The sequence below is a fragment of the Marasmius oreades genome, chromosome 1 (assembly GCF_018924745.1).
Source record: "Marasmius oreades isolate 03SP1 chromosome 1, whole genome shotgun sequence".
Lineage (NCBI taxonomy): Eukaryota > Fungi > Basidiomycota > Agaricomycetes > Agaricales > Marasmiaceae > Marasmius > Marasmius oreades.
The window spans coordinates 834238-854711 of NC_057323.1; the positions used below are offsets into that span (position 1 = coordinate 834238).

The window sequence follows — 20474 nt, forward strand, 5'->3', positions numbered from 1 at the left end:
TGCTCGCCTCTGTCATCTGACAACGCTCCACAGAAAAAAAAAACATGTATACAGACAACTTAGCGCACACGGTTGAACTGGTCGAGTTGAACCAAACAATGAACCACGAACTGCCGGCCGGTTGAACTCATAGCATAGTTCAACTCGGCCACCAGTTCAACCTTGTTGAACTCGGTTATCTCTAGCTCATTATGTTTTAACATATTTGGTTCTTCTGTATGGTTCGAACTTCAGGTTGAATTTCTCTAGTCCAATAATAACAGAAATGGAGCAAGAATTCTTGCTGCAAGTAATTTTGAAACACTTAGAAATTCCCTTATAATACCGCGTATCCACAGTCTATCGATGGCCTGCTGGTGTAGTAGTTAAGCCTTCTATATATGTACGTGCCCTATATGCTATAAATAGAGAGATAAGTGATATCATTCCTGCTGTCGTGGGTTCGAATCCTGCACTGCTTTAACAAATTATTTCTTTTACTTCTAAGCTGGTTCAACCGCAATTCCGCCGAACCAGTTCAAGCTCAGTGTTATTAATTAATTAATCCGTAAGCATACAGTTCAATACGTAATTGAACCTTAGTTTGATTATGTGCGCTTCGAACCGATATATTCTCAACTAGGCTCGTCCTACTTTTCGAAGGAAAGCGACATTTATGCTTACGGATGCGTTTGTTACGAGGTAAGCTTGTACTACTTTAGGTGCCTATTCTCGATTTTAAGGTCGCTGGCAGATTTTAGCCAGAGAAGTGCCATTCTTCGAAGAGCGATCGGAAGGTGCAGTCGTGCTCGCAATTGTCGATGGGAAGCACCCTTCTCGGCTTGACAGGTTGGAAGGCGATGTATGGAACTTAATGCTGGCATGCTGGAGCTCCCCTCCCGCTGCCCGACTGACCGCTTTGGAGGTCCTTGAACGGATAAGTGGCCTGGACAGCCTGCAATCTGCAGTGCGAGAGGGTCAAACCATCGTGCCGGCTCCCGATTGGGACTCCAGCACCCTTACTGATATCCGAAAGAATGTTAAATACCCTTCCAACAGCGAATTGGCGGCAGACCTGGCTCAACAATACCGTGATCTAATCCCTCAGGCTGAGGAGCAGTCGAAGCCAGACAACCGGCCGCCGGTCACACCGCAGGTCAATCTTCCACACAATACCCCCCTCAGACGGGCACTGGGACTGCGAGGACGACCTGAACCTCGCATGGGAGTTGAAAATCAAGCAGCTGTCGCATTTTACACGAGATCTCAAGGAATGATGGAAAATATACTATCCAAGATTCTCGAGTATCAGTCCTTGGCAGAAAAGATTGGTGTTCACAGGCTTAAGGAGTGGCAGCGCCTTTTGAGGAACCACGAAGAGTTAGTATCGATGAGTCCCTGTGATCCCTGCTCTAATTCTTGGCTCACCTCCCCTCTGTTAACAGTATCCGTAAGAATATTGATCTGGGGTTCAACGACTTGTGCGCCGGTACGGAGGTTGTAGCAGCTCTAGCACAGATAAAGACAATCATTGATCAGGTAGAGGCACACAGCTGGGGCGTCAATGTAAGCCGAAATGTCCCATATTGTGGTGTTTTCTTTGACTATGTCCACTTCAGAACGCATCCAGTGAGGTCAAAGTGGAGTTCGCGCGAATGCAATTACAGGCAAAGGCAGAACAAGTAAGTCGTCTTCGGAGTCTTCAACTTCGGAGTCTCCTAACTTGACTTCAACACATAAGGAATCCTCTTCGATTACTGTACCAACCGGGGAAATTACCGTAAGCGACCTCAGTTGGATATTCGTTCTGACATGCAGCTGATTGTATCTCACAGTTCTGCTCGGATGCTGTGAACCTGAATTCAAATTCATGTACGCTCCATACGCCGCTGCTATTCAGCACTTCCAACTTGCACTGACCCAATTTTTTGCGACCTCTAGCCTCGGCTATCACCGATGAACTTGTGGACTTGCGGAACGTCACTGATATCGAACTCTCTTTAGTGAGAGAAACCGAGTGGACGTCAAAGTCGCCAGCGGATGGACCGATAACGTGGACGGCCCTGGTTCCCGATGAAAATCCGTGGCAATGAAGCGATCTTGCGGATTGAACGACATGAACGAAATATCTCCAGCATGTTTCAGGTGCTTGACGCCAGATCATCTATGGCAGCGTACTGTGTTCCGCGAGGGAATAACTACGCGTGTAATAAAACAGCTAGCCGTATCTTTGCCTCGTTGCGTATCCAGTAGCTTACAGTTGTATTTATAATGTGTATTTGGTGTAGTTGCTCTAGTTCATCACTCCATCATGTACCATCGAGTACCTCCGATACCGGGAGATTTCTCTCTAGAATATAATAGGAGGAACGTCATAGAGGGGACTATGTATATGATCCATGAGTACATTGTCGAACGCGATGCCGCTGTAGGTTAGGGTATCAGCAAGGATGCAAGACGGAATTGCTAGAAAGTCCCAAATGAACGTGCGATGAGGTGGATATGTAAGGAGTGTAATTCCTTGTGTATACGTGAATATAGGAAGAGAAAATAGTCATAAGGATCTCACCCCTCGAAGTTTGTCGGAAAATCTAGCACTCCAGTCTCCGCGTCGAACCAATCAGTCAAGAACGGCATCTCATGAAGAACATTCTCTTTCGCGATTGTCTCCGACCTGTTCAATAAGGTCCAATATGCTGTGCACGGCACGCAGAGATTGCGGCAATCGGTGGCGAAGGGTTCAAAAGCCTAGAGGCAATTCACGGTCTGCTGGACAAGGACACCCTTTGCTCTCCCTGCTACTATCCATCTGACGGCGTTTTTCCAATACATCGTCAACCAACCAACGTTAGCAACAAAAGGCTTGGAACTCACTCATAGTCATCCTCACCAGACAAATAGTCCACACCAAGACGGTACGCAGCGCTTGGATAAAGTAAGATATCGTTTTTCTTTCGGGCAGCCGCTGCCAATCATAACTGCTCGCGTTCGTTGATGGCCGTGGTGGCGTTTTCGGAGGTTAAGGACATTCGAAAGGTGCTTGAAGATAAGATTTGAAGGCAGAAGGGAGGAGGATAATCAGTCGGATAAGAACGAAAGGACAACGGAATTCAAACTTACGGGTACCCTTTTCCATTCCAAAACTAATGTAATTTTGTTTTTTAAAAATCTGTCGCTGCGTATTGGTGATGAGAATGGAATAAATCAGAGATACGTATAGGTTGACTGGCTCACCTCATACACGGAAGCCACGCAATTCGGCCATTAACAGGCTCAGCACGTGCCTACTTTAGAGAGCTACTAGTTTGGACGGCAATTGAAGTAATTATCTGTAGTCCGTTGAAAAACCCGGCACATCAGAAGGATCATGAGATGTCGCATAATGAAGGTGGCCGAATCATGATCTGAAGTGTCCAGGAACCATGCTCTGCATGATGAAGCCTGAGACATGAAGGAGTGAAGGGATTGGAAGCAACGAAAGGCAGTGAAATTTCCACGCTTTCTCACCTTGCAACACTTTCCCGCCAGATTCCACGATCAAGCACATGCAGACGTCTCAGCATCCCGAACGCCACCCTTGAACGGTATGGATATTGCTCCACACCACTCCCCGTGTTGAGTAATGACCACAATATTTCTGCCAATATGTTGTTATGGATGGCGGAGTCATTGCACTCGCAGTTTTCGCCGTCATTCAGGCTCTCGAACTTCAAAGCTTCATATCTCGGTTTTACACCGTGTTTTGATTACCGATGGTCTGCTTGTTCCCATGAACTTCTCAGACGAAGAGAACATCACAAGAACACTGGTAACAGTATGTGTGCGTTGATTTGATCATGTCATTGCAAATCTCACTACAAAGGCGCAGTGCTTTACACAAATGTCAGCTTACTTGTAGCCCATGTCTCAACTCTCCAAACTCCTCGCTCTCATCAACAACGCTACCAAGGTCATCGAGGCCCAGACTTCAACTGACCTCTCCCTCGACAAAACGACTACCGAGAACGACGCTCTTTCGACACCCGAAGTACGCGAAGCTATCCGCATCATAGAGGGTGCTTGTGCACAGCTAGTCGCAAGTGTCGCTCGTCCAAGCCACACGATACTTAATGTGAGCATCTTTTTCTACTGCGTGCCACATCTTGATTAAACATTTGACAGAAAATATTCGCTGTGAGTACAGCGTCACCCTTCGTTCAACGTTATCCTACTCTCAACACGCATTTCAGTACTCTGAACCTGCTTGCATTCGAGCAGTCGTCACACTCAAAGTTCCTGATCTACTTCTTGACGAGCCTCAAGGCCTTCATGTCTCCGAGATAGCGCGGCGAGCGAACGTGGATCAGGGAAAGCTTGCACGAATCATGCGCCTCCTTGCAACGAAACACTGTTTCCGTGAAGGTAAATGGTACTTTATTATTCGTCGCGACCTAGGGCTAACATTGGATCAGTCAAACCTGACATCTTTGTCAACAACCGCCTAAGCATTCAATTATTGAGCACGAATGCGCTTTCTGATTTGGCTCTGCATATGTAAGTATACGGTCAAAGTCTCGTCTGTTTCTATTGTTCAGTCCTATTGTATAGCACCGATGAAGTCGCAAAATCGGCTACAATGCTCATAGAAACTCTGACCGATCCTGATATGGGACCTTCCTATTCCCCGAATAAAACTCCTTTTAACAAGGTCTGTCTTCCGCAGCTCGGTACATTCACCGTTGCCCAAGGCCCATTTATTTTAGTACAGTGGATATCCCGGCTCTGCATTTGAGTATTTTGTACGATTTTTTCATCATGATGATATTGTGATTGTTGCTGATGGAGGTGGTAGGGTACAGATGCCGGACTCGCAAAAGGTGCTCGATTTGGTCGCGCCATGAAAGGTTGGGGTCAAGGAATTGCAGCTTTATCTGTCATAAATGGTGAGTACTGTTAACGGTTATTGATCGACACGTAATCATCCTTCACCGAACAGAGTATCCTTGGGCTAAATTACCTCCAGGGAGCATCGTCGATGATCTGGGCGGAGGAGATGGTTCAATCACAATGGAACTGTATAAGGCACACCCGCACCTCCAATATATTCTCCAAGACCTCCCGCAGGTGATTTCTCGAGCAGAGAATGAGATTTGGCCGACGCAGGCTCCGCAGGCGCTCAAGGACCACAAGATTGTATTCGAACCAGTCGACTTCTTGAAGGAGACACCTGTTCCGGGTTGCGATATTTACTATGTGAGCAGCTCGATGCATTTTCCTTTCAGACACATGTACTAAGATGTTACAGCTCAAGAACGTAATGTCAGTGACACCATGTTGCTCAAAGCTCTCTTTTTTTAAAGACGGTTTCCTCCGCAGTCACGACTGGCCGAACAAAGAATGCATTCAAATCCTCTCAAATGTTCGCGCAGTGATGAAACCCGGGAGTCGCGTTCTCGTTCGTGAGTCACTGATGTTACTGTGTTGGGATCGGTTCTTCATTTGACGTATTATCATCGCGTGGTACAGAGGAGTACGTTCTTCAACATACAACTTCAGAGGGTATCGATGCTGGAGTAAAGATCGCTCCAGAGCCCCTATTGCCGAACTATGGGGAAGGCCGAATCAACGCTTACAACCTTGACCTCGATATGATGGTCATGGCAAACAGCCAGGAACGATACCAGGAAGATTTTGCAAAGCTCGGAGAAGAAGCCGGTCTCAAGATCGTGAAGGTCTGGGACTCTGGGGATACTGGTCTTGTTGAGTTTGCGATTGAGGATGCAGACATCGGTATGAAGGGTGCATAGACAACGAATTGTCATGACAAAGGTGTACATCGAGTAGTTTCACTGGCTAGTTTCTTGTCTACCTTGATTCGGACACGTTCGCGACTAGTAAATTGATTCGTTAACTCCCTTACATTCACCATTGAGGATGAACGTTTCAAGTTTGATTGATTGCTATTTTGTGGGTGGGTAAGGGACTTTTGAATGATCGATGGCGCCATGTCCCCGGGTTGCTCTACGTTCATGAATCCCCCCCAATCATTCAGCCATTCCTTGTTCACCAAGCGTTTGGAACTCACGTGGATTGCGATATCTTGGAAAAGGAAGAATCTTCTCCCTTTGAGCCAACGCTCGCATGCCCACCAAAACTGCTCGTATTCGTTGACCTGGCTATCACGTCATTGGAGCCTTAGATGTTGGTCGAAGAAGTGAGACAAGCGAAGACGAGAAGACAGCAAAACCATTAGTTGTTCGTTCCAATGTCGCTACTGTTATTTTGTTCCGGAAGGCACTGGGACCTTCCGCTAATTTGTTAATAATCGAGATCATGAAACAAGGAGATACGTTGGTCTCACCTCAGCGATTTAGTATCCCATCGTCCAAAGGAAGCCATCCAATCTCAACATGATTTCGCCCTTTCTTCACGCAGGTTGCATGACCAAATCCCGCACATAGCCTTAAACGATTCCAACATCTTGGATAAAAAATCTTCAGTAAAAATCAGGTCTACCTGAGGCGTCAAGTTGATCTATTATATGCCTAGAATCGTCATGCATGTCGGTTGGAAGGGAAGAAAACAGACGAGTTTGGACGAGTTGGTATGAATAGGCTTGTCTGTGCTCAAATTCCCACGTTCCTCACTTTGCCTCGTCGAGTCACTCAACACGCAACTCAACATCAGATGTCCAGGCCTGCTCAATATGTACTCTGCACGATTTCCAGGATCTGATTGACAACATTCAAGCACTCGGGATCTAGCAAGTCAGACTGGCGCTGAATCCAGTGAACCGCTTACCGCTACTGAGCCCAACTTGAGCTAGCCTCAAGGAGTCATGGCTTCGTTCAAAGTGCCTTATGAGATATCAAAATTACCGGGAAGAAATTCGCTTACAATACTGTTCTGGCGAATTTTATCCGCATAAAATCACACGACTCAGGCCTGTAGTCTGGATTTTTGCCAAGGGCATTGTATCTGAAGCCTGGTGGCTGAGGATGGTCCACAAATGATCCGGGACTAGCCTACCTTGCCGTCTCTCATATTATTCTCGACCAGCCAACGCAGGACTTTTGAGCAATACCCGCATGATTCGGTCGCATGTGGAGTGGATCAGCCATCAGGGTAAGAGTACAGGTACAACAGCTCAACTCCCGGTTTGGGTGTTCACGTCTGGTTTACCAGTTGTTGAGTTCTTATGGGACAGAATATTGACGAGCGCAAACGGAGTTAACCGTAAGAGGTGCGTCGTTCCTCGAGTCGACTTCAGAGGAAACTCGTCAATCATATTTGTGGGGCTGCTGAGCAACATGACCTTGGTGAAGGACCTCAGATCACTGGCAACTCGACCTTCGGTCCGTGGTTTCTCTAATTTCTTCCTGCAGTCCGACTCAGAACTCAAAGATTGCCGTGTGGCGTATACTCATTGTTCCCGTTCAAAGTTCAAGAGTGTAGAACACCAAAGGCAATTTCTAGATCGCGCGCGACGAGCAACTGCGTTACTGAATCCCATCGTCCAACACACTGAGAGTCGATCTTAATGGGAAGGAACCGATAATTTCTGTATGTATATTTATATTATGGTGCCTGGGTTGGGCTACCGATACATCCACATCTGAAAATTTACCACTATCAGCTATCTGTCAACAAGGCGCGGTGGCTGGAACAATCACCTGTCTTTTGGCGATCCTGATGGTCTGGCCCATTCCCATGAATTTCAGCTCAAATGGAGATTAAGGCTTGTAATCAGAACTTGAACAACGCTGGTGACGGTATATGCAGTGATTCATGGGTATGGTTTGATCGCTAACAAATTAACACTACCGCCATATTGACTTGTACGGCATCGCAAATCTCACTTACAAAGTACAAAAGTGCGAGCTAGTGGTGCCTTATTTGAAGCCCATGTCTCAACTCTCCAAACTCCTCGCTCTCATCAACGACGCTACCAAGGTCATCGAGGCCCGGACTTCATCTGACCTCTCCCTCGATAGTACGGCTACTGGCAAGGACGATGCACTTTCGACACCCGAAGTACGTGAAGCCATCCGCATCATAGAAGGTGCTTGTGCACAGCTAGTCGCAAGTGTCGCTCGTCCAAGCCACACGATACTTAATGTGAGCATCCTTTTCTACTGCGTGCCACATCTTGATTGACCATTTCACAGAAAATCTTCGCTGTGAGTACAACGTCACCCTTCGTTCAACGTTATCCTGCTCTCAACACGCATTTCAGTACTCTGAACCTGCTTGCATTCGAGCAGTCGTCACGCTCAAAGTTCCTGATCTACTTCTTGACGAGCCTCAAGGCCTTCATGTCTCCGAGATAGCGCGGCGAGCGAACGTAGATCAGGGAAAGCTTGCACGGATCATGCGCCTCCTTGCAACGAAACACTGTTTCCGTGAAGGTAAATGTTACTTTATTATTCGTCGCGACCTAGGGCTGACATTGGATCAGTCAAACCTGACGTCTTTGTCAATAACCGCCTAAGCATTCAATTATTGAGCACGAATGGGCTTTCTGATCTGGCTCTGCATATGTAAGTATACGGTCAAAGTCTCGTCTGTTATAATACTCAGCCGCTGTATCGCACAGCACCGATGAAGTCGCGAAAGCGGCTTCAATGCTCGCAGAAACTCTAACCGATCCTGATATGGGACCTTCCTATTCCCCGAATAAAACTCCTTTTAACAAGGTCTGTCTTCCGTCACTCGTACATTCACCACTACTCACGGCCCGTTCCATTGTAGTACAGTGGATATCCAGGTACTATGTTTGAATACTTCGAGGGTATTGTACGATTCTTTCATCATGATGATATTGTGATTGTTGCTGATGAAGGTGATAGAATACGGACACCGGAGGCGCGCAAGGTGCTCGATTTGGTCGCGCCATGAAAGGTTGGGGTCAAGGAATTGCAGCGTTATCTGTCGTAAAAGGTAAGAGCAACAATGATTCATCGAGACGTGCAGTCTTGATCTTCGCCGAACAGAGTATCCTTGGGCTAAATTACCTCCCGGGAGCATCGTAGATGATCTCGGCGGAGGAGTTGGTTCAATCACAATGGAACTGTACAAGGCACACCCACACCTCCAGTATATTCTCCAAGACCTCCCGAAGGTGATTTCTCGAGCAGAAAATGAGACTTGGCCGGCGCAGGTGCCGCAGGCTCTTAAGGACCACAAGATTGAATTCGAACCAGTCGACTTCTTGAAAGAGACACCTGTTCCGGGTTGCGATATTTACTATGTGAGCATCTCGATGTTCCCCCCCTTTCAGATAATGTACTAATGAAGTATCGCAGCTCAAGAACATAATGTCAGTGACTCCCTCTTTTACTCAAAGCTTTCTTTGCTAACGACGGTGTCCTCCGCAGTCACGACTGGCCGGACAAAGAATGCATTCAGATCCTCTCAAATGTTCGCGCAGTGATGAAACCCGGGAGTCGCATTCTCATTCGTGAGTGCCTAATGTTGCCGCGTTGAAGCTGGTTCTGCGTTTGACGTATTATCATCGCTTGTTACAGAGGAGTACGTTCTTCAACACACTACTTTAGAGGGTATCAATGCTGGGGTGAAGGTCGCGCCAGATCCCCTATTGCCGAACTATGGGGAAGGCCGAATTAACGCTTACAACCTTGACCTCGATATGATGGTCATGTTAAACAGCCAAGAACGGTACCAGGAAGATTTTGCAAAACTCGGAGAAGAAGCCGGTCTCAAGATCGTGAAAGTCTGGGACTTTGGGGATACTGGTCTTGTTGAGTTTGCTATCAAGGATGAAGACATTGGTATGAACGGACATGCCAAGGTATCGGTGAACGGGAACTGAGTACTGAAGGTTGAAGCGCTGACAGGCTCATTATTACGACGATGGATGTAAGTACATGAAGTAGTTACTTATTGCGATCTAGTTGCTTGACCATAGTTCTGTACCAGGATTCGAACATGTTCGCGACTCTTTACATGACTGATTCATCTACCATTTACCATTGAGCATGAAACCGCCGAAGATGGGCTTTCCGTATGGTTATATCTCTCACAAGCCATACACCGGTACCTTCGAGCGGACTTCCCACCGCAACGCCTCATTACGCTTCTCCTGCCTGTACCTCACACAACCAATTCAACTTTCCATCCCTCCCAAGCGCCTCTACATCCATATCAATATCGTCCGCACCATCCCATACCTTCCAGAGACCTGGCTCGACAGCTTTGAGAGTGGCGGTAGGAGCAGGTGATTGGGTTGAATTGAGTCGAAGCGTATAAGATGCTATGCCTCTCCGTAGATGAAGCCGTTTCTCTGTTGTCCGCCGCAGCTGGTGGCCGACCACCAGTGGGTACCTTGAGCGCAGAATTGACCAGTTTGACCGTAAACTCCGAATCCTCAGGTACCTGGTCGGCGATCAGTAGTGGGATATGTGTGAATTTCGTGTTGTGAACCGTAAGTGCTGAGTGTATATCCGAGTCGCGGCTTTGTTGCAAATCCCACTCGTCGTAATCTTCTTCGAGATCGGATGGTAGATAATTCGGATGGATGCTGAAGTATACGGTTAGAGTGATAAAGGATTTGGTAGTGGGGAACATATCCAAGTGGAGAACCGAGTCATGACAGCGCGCTGAGCGAAAGCTCCACGATCAACCTCGTTCACCGTCATCGAAGGAATCGTGCCTAGACCAGGAATCCGGAATGTGGTGCTGATGCTTCTTGAGACGTTACGCGCGAAACAGCATGTTCCATGACAGGACTCGCGCCATCAGCACCCTTTCCGTCAGCCAGGGCCAACTGCAAACGCGCTGCAGATAGAGACCGGTATTGGGGCACTACGAGGGAGAAGGAAGTCAAGGGAAGGCTTGTTGACGAAGATATTCCATTGCAACCGGACGTTACATGCCGAGAGTTGGGGCTGACGGTTTCCAGGGTGAGAGAGAGATCCGCCCAGGGCTACCGTAGGTCTTTAGTACAAAGTTTGGATAACATGTTCGTACAGACGTACCTCACGAGCAGATTGAGACACGATGGCCTTGTATACGAAGGCGATCGGCTTATCCTTCTCAGAGGTGTTCGACTCGAGTGTCGTAACCAGGCTTCCAAGGTCGCACCGGCGACAGCTAAAAATATTGAATATTAACTAACAAAATTCATGGAAGGAGGGTAGTTAGTTGGATTACCATCAACATCAACTCTACATCGGAATCCGAATCAGCAACAAGACCTATTATGACACGACCACCAAGATCAACATTGAGGCTTGTCGTCGAGCCGGTTAAATGTTGCTTCGTCACCCAGAACAGCTGAAAGGTTGCTAGATTGTATGCTTGGAGTCCGTAAAAGCGCTCCTGTTCCTTGTTATCCGTATCGTCCGACTCTGAGCGGTTGTTGATTCGTTTACGGGTGACGAACTTGAACGCGTTGGGAGGTGGAGAAAAACAAGGACCCACAACAAGTTATTGGGTCACGCGCCAATAAAATTGCCGCGGCCAATCATGGAAATAGGCGCATCTTGACTTCTTTCTCTCGTTCACTCAGCAACTCAGGGGATGACTGCATGAAATCTGGGAGAGTAAAGTGCCAAATTCGTGGGTCTGGGAGCGGGACTCGGAGCACGTAGACGGGATAGACGAAGGAGATCGATACCAGTCACTTATGTCAAATGTTGTCAAACCTACCTGGTACCGTATTACATTTGTGATGACGGCTCTTCGCCTCGATACAACGCGACACACCATACGATATGTTCCGAACCTATCTGAACAAAATGTTATCTTTTCTGACTACATGCTTTCGCGTTACTTCCCTATCCCCTTTCAGATTTGAGTTGCAACTCTACTCAAGGCGCATTCATCCACAATTTATCGACACCAAAATGGCCGGATACTAATGAAAGAACCTCTTCCAGATCGGGTCCCACTTATATCCTTCCTGCGACGGAGATCAATCGCCCTGGAAGACAAGCCTGCACTGCTGCTATGTCTGTACTTTCTGCGGTTGAACTTGCAACCGCGGCTCTGCATCTGTATGTTTACTACTACCACTATCCCCATCCTCCAAGAAAGCTGGAAATTATTTCCAGGTGCTGTGTATGTGATGTTCGTTCATGTTTCCTACCTGCGAAATCGAGAACCACGCTGAACAATTAAGTTGTAGGCATTACCTTCAGTGAAGAGGTTTACATGTTTTCGTTACCGTTTCCCGGGCAGGAATGACGCATTTTCTACTAGTTCGAGCCTTGGAATCCGCGCAATATTATTCCGCCTCAACCGATGCCTCACACCGATGCAATTCCCAGAACTCGACTGTGAGTCCGTTTTTTCCTCGTGCGATTTTAAAAGCAATTCTGAGCCACGACCAGAGTTGCGCAACCCGAAATGGTCGAAAGAGATGATCGATATACCTCTATTTCTGACCATCAAATTCTGTCCTCGTAAGTACAGTATGTTGCTCGTCCAAACCCTCTATCTTGCGGCCTTGTCTGTGATTGGATTGCCTTTTCGGGCCACGCAACAGTAACACTGTAACTATCTGCGAACGTAGGCGTTATCCAACAGGTCTTGTGCCCATTTCTCAACTATAGACATGATGATACTCCGTGTCTCCGCGCTGTATGACCGTAATCACTGGATCTTTGGCTTTCTGATGCATGTTGGCCTTGGCCAGGCCAGAACATCATTAATTATAGCTCCCTATGGCCTTTCCGTTGTACCACCCTTACTAAAAATAGATTAATTCGTTAACTGGGTGTCCCTCCTACACTTAACAGCCGGCGACGAAGTCAAGCCACCGGGTTGCGTGTTTTACAGGGCCATCCAGAACCCTTGTTTGGTGAGCAACGTCCATACGTCCATCTTTCATAGTGTCTCTAACTGTTGTCTTTCGTTCAATTTAAAGTTTGATACCCCGGTATGGCATCCTATGCTTTGCGATCAGTCAAACGTTTCAAAAATACGAGGGTATGGATATCCGGGCCATCAATCCATCGTGCATCACGCGCTGCTGTCGAGAAGTCGAAATAATCTGTGGATCTTTTAGACAGGTGATCAGGTCTGTTATGATTTCTCTGCTTGTACTGAATCTCCGAGGTGTAGGAGAGGAACGCGATCATTTATACCAATGAACGTATCGTGTTCATCACCTACTGATATTCTCACAAGAACCAACGACCATAGGGAAAACCCGTGGATCACCCAGCGAGGTACTAATATCCTTCTCCCACTGAGAGCTGGTTTCCCCATCCAAATTCCCCTTAATCTTGCGATATTTCTAGCCCCTTCCCCCTCTTCTGTTTGTAAAGCTGTGATATCATTCCAGGAACACGTGTTTGGCGTCCTTCTCCCGTGGTCCCAGTGGCATCACACTTAACAGTTGGCACTAGAAGCATCCGTCCCCATCTGGCTACACAGAGCTACCGTCTTTCTGGATACAGTAATAAGTTATGGGATGTGTACGGGATGCGCACGGGTGTTTCATTAAACCACCGTGCATGCCGATGCTGCTCGATGCTGCTCGCCCTAGCTCCTTCAAGATGTGCAAATTCAATCAAACTTCGCCACTTGACGGCGACATTGCACTTCCAACTCGACACACGCAAGACTGACATGGGAGGCTTCACACAGCTTGTCTAGAAATGTGTACCTGCAGCTTGATGAGGGGATGGAGTTATGGCGCTCACTTCAACCGCTCAGTGCCAGTGCTCCCATCTTTGATCGAGTCAAACGGCCGCACGCGCAGGTCCTCTTGCAGCTCGGGGTACCCCTCGACCCATACCGAGGCCATACTTATAATTGATAACGATTCTCGTCACGGGCTAGTACGCATGTCTACCCTTACTCCAGATGGACTTGCAGCTGCGGCTCTGCATCTGTGCGTTTCCTCACTATGGACTACGACCTTTATACTACGCTAAAAGTTATTTTGGCAGGCAGGCGGGGAAATACTTTCAATGTGCGGCTTATGTGATGTTGTTATATGATCATTGCAAGTGTGTCCTACCGTTAAAATCGAAAATTGGGTTAACCTGTCGGTTTTTAGGCATTACCTTCGGTGATGAGGTTGGTAAAGCTGTTCTCCCGCAGAACGAATATTCATTGAAGTACTTAACACTAGGTCGAGCGAATTTGGAAGCGCCAGATCACTGGTGCAAGTGTACTGTTCCTACTCAACCGATACCTTACACCGATACAATTTGGCTTTGAAATCGATGGTGAGTTCCACTTTTTCGTTTTCTGGTTTTGAACGCGATTTTGAATTACGGGGCAGCGTTCAATAACCCAAGGTGGTCGACATATGTAAGTCGTGATGCATTCGTCCGTGGTTCCACTTCTGACGGTCGGACATTTTAGCTGTATGTTCCTTATCCCACTTTTCATAGAGTAACGTACTCAAGGGATTTAGCTGCGATCGGGTTGTCGCGTTCGAGGGCTACGCAACAGTCGCCCTCGTAACAGTTTGTGAACGTACGTCGGGATCGTCTCCCTTATTTATCAGAGATCGCTTGCTTATCTCCCTCCTCACTTGCAGTCATCATGATACTCCGTGTCTTTGCACTCTATGGGCGTAATTATTGGATCCTTTCCTTTCTTCTTGCGTTGTTGGCCGGTCATGTTATTATATCTTCTTACGGGCTTTCTGTTGGAATGCGTGAGTTTTTTGTTCCCTTGCCCAGATCGCTGCGGTGGGTTAATTTGTTGATGTGACTAGGTGCTCCTCTTACTGCTGGCTTCGTAGGTATGTAATGTTGCGTTTGCCGGTGACATAATGGTCGACTCACTGAATGATTTTTCGTCAGGCTGCATATTTACAGGTCCACCTAGGGAAACATTATTTCGTGAGCCTCACCACACATTTCTGCATCTTGCAGGGTGTCGTTAAATGTTTAATCAGCGGCTATTTGGTATGCTCCCGTCGTAGTGGATTTCATCATATTCGGCTTTACTCTACATCGAACCATGAAATACTCGAGGGCATTAGGTTCGAGCACTCCGTAAGTTCCTTCATCGCCCCGCTCTTTGGTTCAACACTCATGGGTGGGTTCAAGTTTGTTACGTCAGTTCACCCGAGACGGTGTTCTATATTTTGCGATCATTTTTTCGGCCAACATGATTAATGTTCTGGTGTATGAGGTAAGGATACTAATCACCCCACGGAGACGTCGACAGCTAACAATGGAGAGAAAAACAGCTCGCTGTTCAGGATCTCAAAGCGATTGGCGCCTCTTTCAGCCAGATGATCACGTCTGTTATGATTTCTCGGCTTGTTTTGAACCTTCGAGGTGTGATCGACGAGGAACCCACGTCGCCTCGTCCTGGTAATAATGTTCATTACCGTCAAGGTATTGTGACAAGGGCTGTTGGAAATTTGGGGGGAGACTTCGGGCGTTGGGATACTTCATCGGATTTCGGCAAGGGGGTGTCGGTTTCTTAATAAACATCCGAGGTCGTTTTTTTTGAGGTCTATGCTGTCTCGCGTGTGAGAGGAGGGATCAGGTGCGTGTAGGTTTGGGTACAAACATGATGAATTGTTTGGACGCCCAAGCTCTCTCGCACTGGTCCCGATGTGGGCCAAAGCTCAAGCCGGCACAGGCGTAGTACGTAGTACAAGACAGGTGCTAACTAATCTAAACCAAGAAAGGAAAATGGGCAAGTGGAAGGGGTGGGATGAAAAAAGAAAACCTCAACTGAGGCTATCGAGCTATGTGAGATGCGATGAATGAAAGAGGACACGAGAAAAACAGTATGACTGTTGTTGGCGTTATATATGCCGTGAATGTGGCGACGGTGGCTTCGAGACATTTTCGCTGACCGTCGGCGTCGACGAGGTGAGTCGGCCAAAGTGGCAGAGGGAGTGTGGCTCGTGGCATAGACCTCGGTCAAAGGTGTTTGACCGATTCTTCTATGCTGTCTCGCGTGTGAGAGGAGGGATCAGGTGCGTGTAGGTTTGGGTACAAACATGATGAATTGTTTGGACGCCCAAGCTCTCTCGCACTGGTCCCGATGTGGGCCAAAGCTCAAGCCAACACAGGGAAACGAAGAGCCGGAGGTTCGAAAGGTGTACCCTGAGCAGAGGCCACATGAAGGCGAGACGAAAGATGAAGAATGCGATCACGCGGTATATCGAGGTAAAGCTTATATGCGTCGCTACGCCACCGGCCCAGCAACTGAATTTCGTAATCCGAGTAGCCAGCAGAGGCTGCGGAGGACGCTGCACCTCTCCGAAAGCTATGACCTGCGTAAAGAGCCGCATCGAGGCCAATAGCAGTGATAAGATTCTTGAGAGACGAAATAAAAGATGAACGGCGTAAGGGATTTCCGAGAGTGTCTGCAAAAAGGGGAGAAGTAGGAGGTAAAGGATGGCTGATGAAAAGATATTTTAAGGCAGAGACGGCACAAGTAGGTTGGTTTGGAGCAGCTGAAATGAGGATAGAGACCCCCTTTCGAAAGGGATCTGTCTTGGAAGCGGGAAGGGTGAGGCGCACATATTCAGGTGCCTCGATGTTTGGAACAAAATCAACCGAACTGCGGGTTAAGTGTACAGCAGGGTCAAATTTGTCACTGTCACCAACAGTGAACTCGCCAGTACGGAGAAAACCGGCCCAGGCAAGCTTAACGGCTACATCAAAGTTAAGCTCGGAGAGAGTACCTGAGTGACCAGACAAATGGTGGACCAACTTCCGCAGGATCTCGATTGTAATAGGTAATTTGGGGTTCCGATCGCGAGCACCATAGTAGCGTTTGATGCCGCGAATGAGGCGCTGAATCGTTGGTGACTCACAGGCTTCGAAAGGCATTCCAGCATCGACATGAAGTGACCGTACGCTTGCCAAGTATCCCTTGATAGTTTTAGGCATCAGAGCTCGCTCCCCGAGGTATGCAATCCATTCGAGAATAGCGGTGTGCGTGGCTGGAAGGTACTTGCCCGGGGATTCAAGGAATCGGCCGTGTAAGCGAACAAAGTCGATGTAAGATTTTTGACCGCTGGAATACGTTTTCCGAGTGCTGGATGCGAGCCCATGCCAGAGAAAGAAGGCGACGCGTGGAGAGAGGTGAGAGTGTGTTTCAAACCAATGATTTGGGACTTCGGATAGGAGGGTTTGGTTGGGAGGTAAGGAGCGAGCTCGAAGAGGCGGCCGTACTGAAAACGAGAAGCAGCGTCAGCAAGAGCATTATCTGCAGAAGGTAACCAAACACAAGAAAATGAAAATTGGAGGCAGGCAGCCAGCATGAAAATGACCCTGAGAATAGGCATGGAAAAACGTGAGCGAGAAGATCCAGAAGTCATCCAAGTGACAACATCTTGATTATCGCACTTGAAAGTGATATGGCATCCTGACCATTCCGTGCCCCAGGTAAGGATAGCCCGGAGGATAGCATAAAGTTCCTTGAACTGAATGTCACGGTCCCGAAAGCGCCGTGCAACTCGTGACGAAAACCATGATGAGCCAAAGATTCCCCCCAACCCTTTCTTTCCACTAGCATCAGTAAAGACCTCGTAAGATGGTTTACTTGGTTGTAGCAAACGTACACCATTCCAACACCTGCTGAAGACCGCCCACCATGCGATGTCCGAAGTAACTCCTTTGGGAACGTGAAGGATCGAAAAGGGTGATTTAAATTTGGTTGTGAAGTCATAAATGCGTCGTAAAAATGGACGTGAAGAGGGGATGACCTGGGAGCAAAATTGGAGGAAACCAGAAAGCTCCTGGATTTCTTTAAGTGAGGACCGTGTTTTCTTTTCCCACATTCCCAATAATTCATGAAGATAAGTAAGCTTATCATCTGGTAACCGTGCCTCCATGCGGATTGAGTCCAAGATGATACCCAAGAACTCAACAACGTGACTAGGCCAGAGTGTTTTCGACGGCTGAAAGGTGAGGCCAAGTTCCTTACCAAGTGCCATGACCCAATCCACAGCAGCATAGCAAACGGACAGAGGAGTCGAAGGTGAGAAATTTAGGAAGAAATCGTCAAGATAATGACGAATAGCAGCAGGAATATGGTGTTGGATGATCCAGTGTAATGCCTCGGCAAACAGGTTAAAGATGTAGGGAGCAGTGCTCAACCCAAATACCAATACCAGCGAGTAATAAAAGCTACCGTTCCATTGGTAACCAATGAGTGGTTGGTCATCCACTCGTAGCGGGATATGCCTAAAGGCATCTTTAAGATCGAGTTTAGCCATGCGAGATCCCGGCCCGGATTTCAAGAGGTCCTCGACTGCACGTTCGAATCGCTCGTATTCGATGTGAACCTCAGAATCAGGTATGCCATCATTGACAGAACTGGACTCTGGCCAAGACAAATGGTTGATGATACGAAGCTTCATAGGATTGCGTTTGCGAGAAACAACTCCAAGAGGGGAAGCCCGGAAATGAGCATGAGGGGGTGTGGTGAATGGCCCTGCAATATGGCCATCATGAAGAAGTGAAGCGATAGTGGAATCAACAAAGGCCGGATGTTTGAATGCAGATTTAAGATTCCGGCAGGTTTGGATATGATGAGAACCCGTAAACCCAATATTGGCGCCATAATGTATTATATGAAGAAGGCTAGATACAAATTTTCGGTCAGGATAGGCACATAAGTAGTGTTCCCAAGCTTTGGGGTTAAGTGGGGTAGAGACGGGGCGCATGGGAGAAGAGTTGACAGGAACAGTATTACAACGGGGGTCTGTGTTAGGACGTGGAGGAGGAGGGTTGGAGGGTTGGAAAAAGGCAGGAAGACAAGGGGAAATTTTGTCCGAGAAACTGTACAGATGCGAGGAAGCCGATGAATGATGTGTAACTAATATGTGCTGCTGGCTAGAGCGAGCAGCGGCGTGACGAGAGCGGCAACGTTGCCGACTCGCTCTACCCCATCCTCAAGAGGATTTCTTCAAGCAGGACACCACTGTATGGTCCTTGCTTTGGCAAGATGAGCATTGATGAATGCGTTTACAAGGATTGTAAGTGCAGGACCCAGTATTGAAAGCGAAGCAGGTTTGCTGCTCTATGGGAACCTTCGGCTTCTTAGGAGTAGACTTTTGAGATGATCCCGCATCAGACTGCTTAGCTCGTCGTTGGATCTCCCGTCCTTGAAGATGTTCTGTGATGAGGTCACTCGAGGGTTTACCCCAGCCCGTATAAATGTTGTTGACCATTTCACGGCGGCGATCGGCATGATAGCTCATGTGATAGGTAAGGACTGCATGCCATTCGTAACGTTGGTTGAGATCTGTCAGATGCAGAATGTACTGCAGCATGCCGGTAGCGAGAGCTGAGACAATGTCGAGTTGGCCACCAGAAGTGGCAAAATGGATGAGAATCTGGAAGTAGAGACCGAGAGGGGGGAGAAGGGAAGCGAGGGAGGGGTAATCTTTAGCGCAGCCTGAATGGCTGCCCACTGCAGCAAGGGTTCCCTCGTCAAAAGCCTTCTTAAGCAGAATCGGGTCGAGTTTGCGAATATCGAGTGGGGGAATCTCATGGCGGGTAACCGCCAAAAGCGTGCCTGCCTCCAAACGCGGAAAAGCATCAAAGAGAGACTTACGTTCGGGTGTGGGAACTGAGATGAAAGCAGGGATGGCAGGTTGGACTGGTGTGGTAGATGTAGCTGCAGGAGAAGACGTCGATAGTTGCGATGACAACGATACAACCATGCGCATCATCTCTTCCATAGACATCGTGACCGTCTGTCCGGAAGCAGAAGTGACCGTAGGCATAGGCGGTGGAGTGGTGTCTGCTGGTTGAGAACCACTTGGAGAAGACGAGTCAGTATTCATGATGGGAGTTGTAGTGTAGACGAGATTAGGACGAGATGTGGAGTCGAAAAGTTCGCGACGTGCGGCTGCTCGAGGACTGAATTCCGCTTCGGGGGAAGTAGGTGACGATGGAGGCGAGGCGGGAGCTGCGTCGAGGACAGTCAAGTCTTCAGGTGGAATAGATGCCCGAGCTACGAATTTTCCGTCCTTTCTGTAGAAAACTTTTCCCTCCTTAGTGAGAGCACGAGTGTATACAGGCGCTATGGTGTCCTAAATGAAAAAAGAAAACCTCAACTGAGGCTATCGAGCTATGTGAGATGCGATGAATGAAAGAGGACACGAGAAAAACAGTATGACTGTTGTTGGCGTTATATATGCCGTGAATGTGGCGACGGTGGCTTCGAGACATTTTCGCTGACCGTCGGCGTCGACGAGGTGAGTCGGCCAAAGTGGCAGAGGGAGTGTGGCTCGTGGCATAGACCTCGGTCAAAGGTGTTTGACCGATTCTCCCTCCGTTCTCCCACATGTCCCGTGTTTACGGCTGATATTTTAAGCACTATATTCAATAATATCGGCAACTGGTTTTTTTTTTGCAATGACACTTGACGAGCGAACAAGGACTGCCAGGTCGGAGTCAACGGGGTATAACGAGGGAGGTGAAAAACAGCCATCGGCCCGCCTTTGGCCGGGCCGGCCCTTTACCCCACAGGCTGAGTATGATAACTTGTTGAAGAAACACATTGTGATCTATGAAATCTAGCGTCCTCTGTAAAGTAAGTAGTATCAG

General features: G+C 47.9%; 7 protein-coding genes across 7 annotated transcripts; 4 read left to right on the plus strand and 3 right to left on the minus strand.

The window, feature by feature from the left end:
- Positions 1 to 655: 655 nt before the first annotated feature.
- E1B28_000201 (uncharacterized protein) lies at positions 656 to 2072 on the plus strand (the record flags this gene model as incomplete). The annotated part of the gene is made up of 7 exons (XM_043146007.1): positions 656 to 681; positions 745 to 1359; positions 1425 to 1545; positions 1599 to 1661; positions 1721 to 1759; positions 1815 to 1851; positions 1921 to 2072. 7 exons carry the CDS (start codon positions 656 to 658, stop codon positions 2070 to 2072), a joined length of 1053 nt encoding a protein of 350 aa, XP_043014707.1.
- A 1426-nt stretch (positions 2073 to 3498) lies between these two features.
- E1B28_000202 (uncharacterized protein) lies at positions 3499 to 5765 on the plus strand (the record flags this gene model as incomplete). The annotated part of the gene is made up of 11 exons (XM_043146008.1): positions 3499 to 3793; positions 3848 to 4090; positions 4141 to 4152; positions 4209 to 4380; positions 4431 to 4512; positions 4567 to 4666; positions 4722 to 4757; positions 4811 to 4901; positions 4955 to 5211; positions 5264 to 5417; positions 5485 to 5765. Exons 2-11 carry the CDS (start codon positions 3881 to 3883, stop codon positions 5763 to 5765), a joined length of 1395 nt encoding a protein of 464 aa, XP_043014708.1. The 5' UTR covers positions 3499 to 3793; positions 3848 to 3880.
- A 1537-nt stretch (positions 5766 to 7302) lies between these two features.
- On the plus strand, positions 7303 to 10017 carry E1B28_000203 (uncharacterized protein). Its single transcript, XM_043146009.1, has 15 exons — positions 7303 to 7313; positions 7363 to 7521; positions 7595 to 7750; positions 7826 to 8076; positions 8127 to 8138; positions 8195 to 8366; positions 8417 to 8498; positions 8555 to 8654; positions 8710 to 8754; positions 8808 to 8898; positions 8952 to 9208; positions 9264 to 9277; positions 9336 to 9418; positions 9486 to 9837; positions 9898 to 10017. Exons 3-14 carry the CDS (start codon positions 7747 to 7749, stop codon positions 9788 to 9790), a joined length of 1416 nt encoding a protein of 471 aa, XP_043014709.1. The 5' UTR covers positions 7303 to 7313; positions 7363 to 7521; positions 7595 to 7746; the 3' UTR covers positions 9791 to 9837; positions 9898 to 10017.
- Positions 10018 to 10122: 105 nt separating this feature from the next.
- E1B28_000204 (uncharacterized protein) lies at positions 10123 to 10545 on the minus strand (the record flags this gene model as incomplete). The annotated part of the gene is made up of 1 exon (XM_043146010.1): positions 10123 to 10545. The coding sequence occupies one exon, from the start codon at positions 10543 to 10545 to the stop codon at positions 10123 to 10125; it is 423 nt and encodes a 140-aa protein (XP_043014710.1).
- Positions 10546 to 11013: 468 nt separating this feature from the next.
- E1B28_000205 (uncharacterized protein) lies at positions 11014 to 11688 on the minus strand (the record flags this gene model as incomplete). The annotated part of the gene is made up of 3 exons (XM_043146011.1): positions 11014 to 11070; positions 11131 to 11361; positions 11686 to 11688. The coding sequence occupies 3 exons, from the start codon at positions 11686 to 11688 to the stop codon at positions 11014 to 11016; spliced, it is 291 nt and encodes a 96-aa protein (XP_043014711.1).
- A 2236-nt stretch (positions 11689 to 13924) lies between these two features.
- On the plus strand, positions 13925 to 15379 carry E1B28_000206 (uncharacterized protein; the record flags this gene model as incomplete). The annotated part of the gene is made up of 11 exons (XM_043146012.1): positions 13925 to 13937; positions 13988 to 14007; positions 14063 to 14159; positions 14216 to 14244; positions 14328 to 14412; positions 14477 to 14596; positions 14657 to 14683; positions 14745 to 14783; positions 14840 to 14939; positions 14994 to 15078; positions 15137 to 15379. The coding sequence occupies 11 exons, from the start codon at positions 13925 to 13927 to the stop codon at positions 15377 to 15379; spliced, it is 858 nt and encodes a 285-aa protein (XP_043014712.1).
- Positions 15380 to 18811: 3432 nt separating this feature from the next.
- On the minus strand, positions 18812 to 19708 carry E1B28_000207 (uncharacterized protein; the record flags this gene model as incomplete). Its single annotated transcript, XM_043146013.1, has 1 exon — positions 18812 to 19708. The coding sequence occupies one exon, from the start codon at positions 19706 to 19708 to the stop codon at positions 18812 to 18814; it is 897 nt and encodes a 298-aa protein (XP_043014713.1).
- Positions 19709 to 20474: the final 766 nt, after the last annotated feature.